General features: G+C 40.2%; 1 protein-coding gene across 50 annotated transcripts in view; it reads right to left on the bottom strand.

Moving 5' to 3' along the window:
• The window catches only part of neb (nebulin), a 61,580-nt gene extending 54,005 nt beyond the window's left edge, over window positions 1-7,575 (bottom strand). For all 50 annotated transcript variants that reach the window (XM_085764813.1, XM_085764825.1, XM_085764835.1 and 47 more), the window contains exons 1-9: window positions 7,496-7,575; window positions 6,619-6,720; window positions 6,145-6,247; window positions 2,975-3,019; window positions 1,982-2,089; window positions 1,729-1,836; window positions 1,384-1,488; window positions 1,187-1,291; window positions 941-1,045 (exon numbers count right to left, since the gene is read on the bottom strand). In XM_085764813.1, coding sequence (XP_085620939.1) covers window positions 941-1,045; window positions 1,187-1,291; window positions 1,384-1,488; window positions 1,729-1,836; window positions 1,982-2,089; window positions 2,975-3,019; window positions 6,145-6,219 — 651 coding nt within the window. In that variant the 5' untranslated portion in view covers window positions 6,220-6,247; window positions 6,619-6,720; window positions 7,496-7,575. The remainder of the gene's footprint in view (window positions 1-940; window positions 1,046-1,186; window positions 1,292-1,383; window positions 1,489-1,728; window positions 1,837-1,981; window positions 2,090-2,974; window positions 3,020-6,144; window positions 6,248-6,618; window positions 6,721-7,495) is intronic.
• Window positions 7,576-12,312: the final 4,737 nt, after the last annotated feature.

The raw sequence follows: 12,312 nt of genomic DNA, 5'->3' as shown, positions 1-12,312 counted from the left end.
CACAGATTGTATCAACATCGACTGGTGACTTCCCCTTTATCAGCAGAAAAAGGTTCAAAACAGTTGTGGTCAAAAAGGAAAGTGGGGCAGGGGGCACAAATGGTCATTTTAATAGCCTGCACTGTGAATGGAAAAGGCTTCATATGATACATTTGACTCAGCACAAACAAATAGACCCTGAAAAATGAAAAAATTGATTGATGCTGAATGGCAAACTGCAAAGTCAATGTAAGGCATGAAGAGCTCAGGTGAAATAAGAGCAAAGCCACAGCTAAACTCATTCTTACAGAATTAACTATGTGATAATCAACAGTGTTGTTTATTAGTACACTTAAAGAAACATGTTATATTTTGTAAATGTGTGTATATCTTATTTTATATGTCTGTAAACTGTATGTAGATAACCAGATGAGAAAGTCTGTGTTCAGGTATAACCAGTGTCCTTTACTTCCAATATTGCAATCTTGCTCATTGATGCATCATTGATCTGTGACCAGTGATGTGTTGTGCCAAATACAGATTTACTGAAGGTTTCTTTTCTTAAAAATGATGGTGAACTCTGCATACACTGATCATTATGGGCTGTTCTTGGAGGGTTGGCATGGTAATGAAGGTGGAGGTGGACTGGGTGCAATACAGGGATCTGTTTACTGGAAGACTACTGTACCTGTGGACAGTGGATTTCATATGGGACAATGAATAGACATGCAGTAGTGTTGTTGCTTAACATATTGAGCATGGACTAATTTTACCTGTCATGGACTGCTAATGTACTTATTTTATTTTATTGTTTTTACTTGTATGTTTTATTGTCAAAATAAGATTGTATATCTTAATTTTGCCTTATTTTCTGCTGGTTTTCAGTTTGGTGTTGTAAAAAATTCAAAACTCAATAAAATTTGAATCATACATTTAAAAAAAAAAGATGTACTCTACTTACGTCACTGAGGACCTCCTGAGCCTTGGCCACCCTGCGCAGCTCGGGGCTGTCGCTGTAGGGGTAGCACATGGTCTTCTCTTCGTCCCACGCCTCCGTGTAGAGTTTCTAGACACGGTGTAAAGTTGAGTTGACTGTTACTCATAATATTTTTATTGTACATGAGATAGATGTTATTTAAACATCAGCAAAAATCACTGTTTTCAGACATTAAACTCTTTCTCTCTGCTTGAACGCCTCCATGCTTACTTTGCTGTAGTTAGCAGCGTTCTTCACAGCCAGAACCAGCTCAGGAGCATCGGGAGGCAGCAGGTACCTGTCCTTAGTCTCATCCCACTTCTGTCTGTACAGGACCTGGAGGAGAATACCAACAACACTGGTGTTAAACAGTCACAAGTTCACATTTTAAAACCTTTTGTAAATCGATATGAGTTGAGATAACTCACCTTGCTGATCAGTTCAGACACATGCTTGACGTGGGCGATCTCTCTGGCCTCACCATCGTACATACTTCCTGTCCTGGCCTTGTTTCCCTCCATGCGGTATTTAACCTGATGATGATAATGATACATGTGATTTCTTATTATTTTCTTTTTTTTCTTTTTCTTCTTTACCTTTATTTTGCCCAAAAATGAATTAGTTCAGCACCTCCGCTCCACACTCGTACCATCACAGTTAGCATCATTCTGCCTATAGGTCTATTTTATTAAGGAATATTACAAATGAATTACTATTAAGCTTCAAACCTTCATCCTTAATATCTAGATACGGTTTCACCACAGTCCTCGTACCTCACTGAGCTGCTCCTGAGCCTTCCTGATGCGGATCATCTCAGGGCTCTCAGTGGTGATGGCAGGAGGCTGGCCTCTGGACATGTCATAAGCATGGCGATACTTGTTCTGCAGAGCAAATATTGAAATGAACAAATCTACACCAAGACTTAAAATATTATATATGATGAGTATATTCCAGTAAAAAGGGATTTCCATGATTTAAAAAACAAACAAAAAACCTTTATTTCTGCAACCAAATGGTGTTACTTACATGACTGAACTGGTCCAGCATCTTCTGGCTGTGAGCCAGGTACGGAGTCATGAACTTAGAAGTATCCACCTTGACCTTCTTCCTGACCTTCCTGGTGGGCAATCCAGACTGGAGGGGGGGCATGGTACAATTAATCACCCACTTCACAAAAGAGTCTAGGTTCCCTGATCTACACTTAACATACTGTTTGAAGAAGTGAAACTAAAACCATGTACAACAAGGCAGTCGCCAAAGACAGTGATTACTTGAGGTGTGTTGTGATGCAAATGTTTTGATTAAATAAAGATCTAATCTTATTGAGGTGATAAGAAAACTTAACAAACTGATCTCAGGCCTGTGTGAGTAGTAAACCTCTACGTCTTTTTTTTGTGAAGAACTTTTTTTATTGAAGCACAGCAAGTACAGCAACATCCGTACAACTTTTTAAAGCATAATCAACCTCTAACTCTTATCACTCACCTCCAATAACTATGTGATTCAAGTCCGGATTTAAAGGGATATGGAGTGAATTAAATGTATTGTACATGGAAGTTGAGTTAGAATACTGTCTTTATTATGTACTGAGATACTGTCAGATGAAGGGTCAAGACAAAGAGACAAAGCAAAACGAGAAAAGATGAATGTATATACAATGTATATGAGTGCATTGTGCTGCATGCAATGTCAGGCTGAGGGGCGCAGTATTTCATCTGTTGGGCAGTGAAGCCACAATTAAGCAAATAGTTAAGAGACAAGACTGGCTTTTGAATTTGTAAATGCTGAAAATGAGCTTAATGGTCATGCAGATTTAAAAGAATATACAATTTGTAGCATAATTTATATTTTTGATGCCTTAGAGATAAAAGACACTACTGTATGTCCTCCACGAAATGACCAGACAGTAGATTATCCATACAGGCATGCAGACAAGGAGGGGGATGCACCATTGTCAACACAAGGGAGGGTATATCCCGCACAGTTTGAGCTGTTGTCTCTTGGGAGGAGGTGCTTTACCTGAAAGGACTGAGTCGTGTGCTCAGTGACAGTCGACGTTCTTATCTGCTCAACATATTACAAATATAGGACAAACTCTGTGGTTTCAAACTGCCAGGACAAAGTGATGGGAGAAACAGCACAGTAACTTCTGTTGGATTGAGGGTGATTTTTCCACAGCTCTGGTGTTTTTTTTGTTTGAATTACTGCAGCTGACACTTCTGCTATAACAACATATAAGTGGGAAATCGCTCTACGCTTGCATCACATTAATCGGCGTCATGTCAAACGCCCTCAAACAGCAGCGACTGCAATAAAAGCAGAGATCATCGCCATCAGGGACTTTTCTTCTAACCTGTAATAAACTGATTCACTCTCTGCTCAAATAGTGTCACTAACAGAAAGATCAAACCCTCAGAGATGAATTTTCTGTTAAGTAATTGTGACTGCGGTTTAATTAAGCCTGTGTTCTGCAGAGGAAAAGAGGAGCATTAATATCTCCTGTGTTATGTGAGCCTGACCGCTCTCTAAATCTTTGATCCCCTCACCAAGTCTATAAACACCCGGCGCTCACATGACAATAATTCTATTCTGATTTGTCATTGTCCCCGTTATCAGTTGCTACAGCACACAGCAATACACAAACTGTTTACACAGCTTTATCTTGTCAATGCCAACAACAGCTCTCTTGGTTTTTAAAGGGCCTCTTCACCCAAATTACTAAAATATATTTCCAACACCTGGCCAATGCAGATAGTTTGGGTTTTCTGCCTTAACTATATCAGTGGAGGTGAAAAGTGCTAATAAATGTTGTTATTTTAAATACTCTACAGTTTCTTAGGAACTAGTTTGATTGAATCTTGATTGCTTATCAATGGATTAACCATGGTAGTAGTAGTTCTTCATCCTTGTTTACTACTTCCAATGATATTTGAACGCTTTTGAGCACTACAAATGAAATCCCATTCATTTTGATTGCGCTGAAGCTGGCTGAGAAATATCTGGACATTTAAAACCAAAATGTTTATGCATATTTATATTCCACTTGAAATAAGTACCACTTGTGAATATGGAATAAACTATCCATTTATGGGTACTAAGGTTATTTTCAAGCCAAGTACCTCAAGCTACAGTAAGTGACAGTATTCCCACACATTGCATACTGTTCCATGAATAGCACGTCTAACTTGCAACCTGTCTGAGCTGCACTTCCCTCTGCTTGGGAAGTGAAATATTTACAGTCACACAAGGTTGAATATTAAGAGCTAGGGGGGCTTTGAAAACTAAATTAATGATTCCTCGAATCTAGCAACAACCAGAGCTGAGAGAAAGAACATCTCAATCATTTTTTGTATCAACATTTGTAAGAGGCTTCGATATCTGGATCTATCAGACAGGAGAGAACCATAGGTGTGTGGATGAGATACTCTATAGCCTGTTACATGTCGCTACAAAGCAATTCAAAAACAACCTGTATCTTACACCCGCCAGGCGGTTTTTCCATGCAATCTCCTCTCCTAAGCAAATTTCTAACTGTGACGTTAGCACACTCAGAGTGTAATTTACAGCAGCGACCCGTCTCACTTGCTCCTCTCTCTCTCTGACTTTCTCTCTCTTTACTTCTCCCTGTACTTCATCTCTCTGCCATTGTGCCATAGATGTCCTCTTCTAAATTTGTCTGAATGCCAGACAGAGAACTCTACACTCCTCCCCTTAATGACCACAGGAGTTAAGTCATTTTTTAAGATGATATGAGGAAAATACTAATGTATATAATGACTCATGATGTAGATCATTGATAGATAAAACTATTACTCATTATGTGCTAGGTCTTTCTAGAAGTCTTGTGTGCCATTATGTGTCCTTAGGCATATTCATGTTTTCATATCTGACCTGCAGCTCTATGTTTCTCCCCATTCTGTAGACTAAATAAGAAGCCGTCTTACTTTTTTTACTCAGAACAATGTCACATTTCTCCACAGTGTAGATGAAAGTGCTCGTGAAATCAGAGTGTATTGAGTTGGCAGCTATCCGTTTGTCCCGCCTCCCAAACGATTTACATCTTTGCATGTAAAGATGGTAAATCCATTTGATACAGCTGATATGTTATATGGGAGTTAAATGATAACAGCTGATAGATTTGTAATATTGCGTCTTCAAAAAAAAAAAAATCATTCAGACTCCCCTATGAGATATCAACGAATATTAAGTAGGAACAAATACAAGGCAATCTTTAATCCTATTTCACAAGGAAATATGGGATTAAGCGGTTAGCCTTCTGCTTTCACTCTTCCATTGGACACTGACACGGAGACCTTCAACAACACAACACATGTAACACACAAAAACATCCTGAAATACAAGCAGGTATGAGGTTTCACCTCATAACCTGGAGACAAATATTACTGGGGATTGATGATGAATCAAAAATTATATGTTTTAAGTGAAATGTGAAGAAGAATTTTTAACAGGGCACTTGCAGAAAAAGACAAAATGGTAACTTCTAGAAACTGGCACAGGCCCAAATTGTATGTAATCCAATCCTGCACTACCTTTGCTTCACAGGGTGGGTAACGTCATGATTTGAGAAGCATTACAACACCGTATTCAATAACAGGTTAGATATGTAGGAGATAGTAAAATACCTGCTGCAGAATTACAGTTACACTAATGCTGTAAATGAATCTGCAGTAATCTGTTGTGTAATGATTACATCACTGGAGTCCATTTATAATGTTGTGGTCCTCTATAAAGTATATAAAGCTCAGGTAAAACTACCTACACTTTTCTTTTCTTTTCTTTTTTTGTAAAGGACTCTGGTAAAAAAATATTCTCCCCTCAATTTGAAATAGTTTTGATTTATAGTTGGCTGTTAAGGGAAATCCAGGACTTAAAACCCTTTAGGAGGTATCTGCCTGAAACAGGATCCACCAGCAGACAGGGGCGACTGGTTCCATGAACTGCTGACTGGATCATCACTGACTTAACTATTCATAGGGCCTGCCACTGGACCTGCAGACCCAGTGGATTACTTCAATCTTACTCTCGTTTTAATCATATCAATGGCTTTAATCATATCAATCAGTTTGGAGATAATACAATTTTAAAAATATAGTAATGAGAGTACAAAAAAAGCAGTTGTGTGTTTTACGACTAATGTACCAAAACACAGCGAGAACATGTCTACTTACCTCTTGCACTATCTCCTCCCCCTCTTCCTCCTCCTCCTCCTCATATTCCACATACTCCTCCACAACTGTCGTCATTTTGGGATGGTTTTAGAGCAACTAAAACCTACAGAAAAACACACAGATGACATTTTGATGTGTTCACTTTAAACTCTGAATCAACAACATTTTGGCCTCATAAGATGAAAATCAAATCTAAAGGGGAATCGTACAATACGACATCGGAGCAAAGTTATCCTCAATGTCTGTCTGCGTTAGGTTAGTGGCACCAAATGACAGTTTCATTCAAACAGCATATGCTGCGGAGAGACACCAAAGGACGGCTGCACTGGAGATATTTTAGGATGCTTAGAGCCAACCCCCCGCTGAACCCGTTTACCTCATTCAAAAGGAGAAATTATAATAAACAAGCACACACATGCTATAAAGGAATACAAAAGCAACAAACTGATGTTCAAATCAAAGTGCATGCCATACCAGCGAAAGATTCCTGCAGTATTTCCTGACAGTAAGAAGGCCTCACTTGCCATCCACTAGGGTCTCAAACTGCTAGTCCGACTTTGTGATTTGCCCCCAGTCCTAAACAAAGTGATAAAAATGTGTGAAACACCTCACAGACTGTGCCACAAGTGTAAATCAATAATCACACAGGGAGAAGGGCAGATTAGGAAGGTGAGACACTGAGTGCATTATAACAGGCCTCTCTGCCTTTGAATGTGAGACAGCGACCCCTCCTCCTTCACTTGCCACAACACAGCTCAAAGAACTGTGCCTCCTGGCTGAAGGTTGGCGACAGCTGCCCAACTGTGCTTCAGCTATTTGACATGTAAGCTAATGCCACAGCCTGATTGGTTGACTCTGTTTAGCAGACGGAGATGCAATGCCTTCTGAGGGTGCAGGTTAAATATAGGATGGCATACTAACTACCCTTTTTTAGCACTTGATTGCCCTCTCTTTGAATTAAAATGTTAATTTTCTCTGTCAAGGAAAGTAGAGAAAAAGGTGGAGCGGTTGAGGTAGAAGGACAAAATAGCCAGGTAGGTGCCGAGCAAAGAAGACAGACGGGCCAGACTGTAGCAGTAGCTGTAATTTCAGAAACATCCAAAGGTAGGCCCGGTCTGATCTTGCTTGAGTCTTGCAGCTTTGAATTTGGTTTGGTTACTCCCGTCAAGGTGCAGCAAAGCCTCCACAGTCCTTATTCCTCAATTAGCTTAGTCTTCCTGGATCCAGATGGCAGCAAAGAATTGGCATGGCAACGATGGGATGTCCAAGCAGAAGTAAAGCCATGCAGGCAGGGAGTAGAAAATATGGATAGTTGTGCTTTTTTTTTTTCTTTCTCCGTTTCTTTGCTTACCAGTAATTTTAAAAGTTAAAGGGTCTCCCAAGCCGCCAAAGCCTCCCCAGCTTCCCTCCAGAGAAACGCTGGGCAACAGCACACAGCTGCGGTTTCTACCCAGGTTATCATGTGGTCGCCACAGCCAATCACAGGGCGGCGCTCTCAGGTTTCAAAATCTAAATATACCTAAGTGATCCTTTCAGAAAAGAGCACCTGTTGGGGCGAATGCATCAGCGGTACAGTTATGAGGAAGGCAGTGGGGCACGCGTGATGGTGATGGTGGGGGTGTCTTAGGGAAAACAAAAGTAACCCCAACAGAACCACCCCATGTTGATGGGTATACGCTGGCTGCGATGTTAACAAATGCTACTCTCCCAGTAAATGGTTCATAAATAGGTGTGACCAGGGTCAAGAGTATGAGTTTGTGGTTGGGAGGAGAAGCTTCTGGCAGCGCTGCGGGTGTCAGATCTGTTGAGGTCATCTGTTAGCTGACCCCGGGCTGGCGAAGTCCTGTCATAGAATCAGGTCAACATCAAACCGTAGACCTGGGAGATGCACACGGCCAAGTCAATATGAAACACAAACACAAAACTAAATGTTTCCAGTGTGACTGAGTCTGGAAAAAAAATGAAGTCTGATAAATCACCCGTGCTATAAAGCCTGTAATTGAGGAGTCACCCTGGGTCGGTGGGTGGGTGGGGGAGCTTGGCATTTGTTTGGAATAAAGATGGAGAATATCAGATATATTTACCACTGAGGGCAGAAGCAGTAATGTACAGTACTGTATGTGCACACATTTGTGAAGTCGGTCAATTAAATTTAACAATATGGCCTCCACCGGCAGGTCAACTCCAGACGCAGCCCTATATATACTCACCTCATGTTACAAAATAGACTGGAGGAATTTAATTTAACCTCTCGTAGGACAAGTGACTGCAACCTGGGTACAAAAAGCAAATAGACAAAGTGGTAAACCAGACCGCTACTCAGGTTTCACATGACCTGAGTGCATAAAAAATATAGGGATTTAAAAATACATCACTCACTTATTTCCAGATAACATGCAGAATTCAGCTGATGTGACTAAACTTATGAAGGCGAAGGCATCACACATCTAAACCTGAATGCACAGTGACAGAGAGAGAACATATGTACATTTCCTCCCTTTAAATTATGTGTGTCTCTCTCTGGTATGTCATATCTTTACTCTCACTCTTTGTGCCAGAAGCAGGGTGCTACCCAGGGACCAAGATGGACAGCAGCAGCTGAATGTCTCTCGCTGTCTCTCTCTCTCTCTCTCCCTCTGGAAAGTGGTAATGGCCCCTCTGCTCTGTGATGACTTGCTGCTTGGTCCTCATTAGCAACATCACTGCTTTTCTGTTCACAATTCATCTGCAAAACTGAAGAAGGGGTCACGTATTAAAGGGTGATTTGGCCTAAATTGCAAAGTATGATTGAAAAAAAACGTTGTATTTTCTTCCCTCAATGAAAGCAACTTACTAAAAAATGCAATGTCACACTCTCCTAGGACAGAAGAATAAAAGATCCAGTCTTAGTCCTTGATGTTGGCCTTTATCATTCACTGACATTAAGGCTTACATTATAGGCTTATATCATAATAATATGTTTACAAGTTTTGAGTTTTCCCTGTTGGACATTTATGGAGTCACTCTATCATAGTTGAGGTAATGATGTCTTGTTTTTGGCAGCAGCATTGAAAATAAAAAGTTAAACAGTTCTTCCAACAATGTTCAATTTAGGATGGATTATCTAGACCTCAAATCAACTGTTTTCATTGCAACTATCCCTGTTTAAAGAAATCAACTTCGGGTTATTTATTAAAGTAGTTAGTTCAACATTTTGGCAAATTGGCCCATTGCAATTAATCCCTATAGTTTTAGGAGTAGGTTCGTTACATTTAATTGTCGGTGCAAGCTATTTTTAGAACGGTGGAGCAGAGCCATGAGCTGCTCAGAGCTACGCTACGGAGGCTCATACAGTAGGATTTCTTGGTTTCCCTCATCAAATACACAATCCAACAACTCCAAAACGCTCTGGTGGACAAGTTGTGAGCTGCACATTCACCACACTATGAGATAACTGAACGTTATGAGACAGAGTTGTTTTAGAGGTAAATTCATGCAAAACCACTGATGCGCGTTCCCGTTGGGGGCAGTTTTTCATCAAGCAGTCTCTGAATTTGCCTCGAAAACAACCCTGTCTCCTAACGTTGTGTTATTATCTCATAGCGTGGTGAATGTGCAGGTCACAACTTGTCCACCAGAGCGTTGTGGAGTTGTTGGATTGTGTATTTGATGAGTTTGATGAGGGAAACCAAGAAATCCCATAATGAGCCTCCGTACTGTAGCTCTGAGCAGCTCACAGCTCTGCTCCACCGTTCTAAAAACAGCTTGCACTGACAATTAAAAGTAACAAACCTACTGCTATGACTATAGGGATTATGGCAATGGGCCAATTTTCCAAAATGTTGAATTATCCCATTAATTAACCTGAAAAACACAAAGAGACTGAGACTTTACATACGTTTCCTTTAGTGCAGCTGATATTTTTTTCCCTCTGTTGTAGTGGAGGATATCTCAAAACCTTGGAGATATTTACATAGTTAGACACCACTGGGTGCACCAGTCCTGCAGATTAAATAAAAGTTTGTTGAGCTTATGTTAAACAAAAGAGGTGAAACAGCTTTTTCAGGCTATGGAAACATTTTCTGAATTGCATTTCAGGATCACACCGAGGGGTAGCACCACAGACTTTTAATGATCCTAGCAGTCAAAAGAACAACTTTGCAATGCCAAGGACATGCAGGGAGGTGGGGGGGCGACCTGATGCTTAGTCACTGGAAAAAATGACAGATGACGAGTGAGACCAGAACACAACAGCTGCAGGAAAGACAACCACAACATCAACACTGCCAACTGTCAATTTTAGCCCACCAACACCAAAACAATCAATTCTGGTGAGGTCAGAGACCTAAATTGAAACCAATTCATCCGTCACTGCATGCCTTTGGAATAACAGGATAGGTAGATTTCCAGTAGGACCCACAACTGCCTTGACCTTTCAAGCTCTATGACAAGTAATGTCTCGGATAGAGACAGCTGGTAAACAAGAGGTCGAATCAACACAACACAATGATTTATGGTCTAATTTCAGGATTTGAACGGATATGTTAAATTGTTCTGATATGTTAAATTGTTTGTACTATTGCATATAATACTCCATTGCATGAATTAGACCTGTACAAACAGTAAACAAACAAACAAACAAAAGGCTCAGCTTCCCAATCACATCTTTGAGGTGATTATAGTGTCTGACAACTTCATTGACACAGTAACTTAAAAATAAACTGCAGACACCCAAGTCCCTGTGGTGTAGTGTTAAATAGACACAAATACTTAATGTTTCATGATATACGTTTGACTTACCTGCTACCATACCTGAACTCTGATGACATTTCACTACAATAGATAACATCATTAGACATAGTTTATTTTTGTGTGGGCTTGAATATAATGACACAATGGACACACCTGAGTGGAACAGTAATCACCATAAAACTGGCACAATGTCTACTTACTTACTGGAAACTTTCAGTTCACTTGTGATGTCATTAGCAGGTGGAGTCTGTTCAGTTGTCCTTGGATGACGGTGATGTCAGATTTGACTAAAATATCAAACGCTGCTGTTTATGTCTCCACCTCTGTCGATGAGTTTCACCAGGTGAATGAAGTCTTAAAACAATAAGTCAATTCAAGAATTAGACACAGAGTAACTGTGATGGCTCTCTGCCTCTGAAACTCAAACCGGTTTCAGGTTACACCCTCGTTCATCCAGAACGTGTGTGAGATTTGGTCATAATCGCTGTGTGAACACATTGACCTTGACCTTTGTCACCCAAAATATAATGTGTTTGTCCCAGTGTCCTTGTCAATATTTTGGCTAAATTTGAAGACGTACAGTACCTTCAAGGCGGAAAACCAGCTGTAGAGTTGGTGAATGTTATGAACATACTGATTCATGCTTTGATGCACCATGCACCAACTAACATCTCCTCTGTGATAAAAGGCATCAAAAATTATATCAAGCTCTTTAGAAATACTACCAATTTGACAAATAGTAGTTTCCACTATAAAATTAAACATATACAAATTTTAAGCTGTTTGTGGATCAGCTCTTAAACAAATCAAATGGTTAAAAAAAAAAAAGTAGAAAGCAAGAAAAGAATAATCAAAAAACAGCAGCATGTGAGATATATGCCCAAGTTCAATTGTGGTTTTAGAGTTGATGACACATGATAAAACTAAAAGGTAGTGGCAGCAGGGCATGTTACTGACTTTGCAACAACTAACTTCCTTGTACTATGTTATGGTGCCACAACAACAAATCTGTGCAGTTAAATGAGGAAGATGAAGGCCTGGGAACTCACGCAGAGGATTAACAACAAATGACTGGAATATAAACTCTGAAAAGTGGTGTGGTTGTTAGTTCTCTTTCATCTGAATTTCTTGAAAAACATAACACCAGAGTGTAGTCTTCTCTATCGTGCAGTGTTTTCTTCTTCTGCTAACCACTCACTGTGCTGCTGCTCAGGCCCTGGTCTCTTCTTCTTCCTCTTCTCTCCCTGAATCCCTGAATCCCTGTGCCGTCTTTTTACTCCCTGGCTCTCTCCTCCCTACCGCTGTAGCTGCTTATCCAGTTCACTATAAAGCACAAGGGACCATGAGCTCAGGACTAGACAAAAAAAAAGAGCTTGAAGTTACAAAAACTAACCTCATTGTAGTTCACAATTACCCCGTGAGAGCAAAGTAAATCAT

The sequence above is a fragment of the Trachurus japonicus genome, chromosome 21 (genome assembly GCF_045865225.1).
Source record: "Trachurus japonicus isolate A0001 chromosome 21, Traja_1.0".
NCBI classification, from domain to species: domain Eukaryota; kingdom Metazoa; phylum Chordata; class Actinopteri; order Carangiformes; family Carangidae; genus Trachurus; species Trachurus japonicus.
This window is presented reverse-complemented; position numbering and strand designations above follow the sequence as displayed.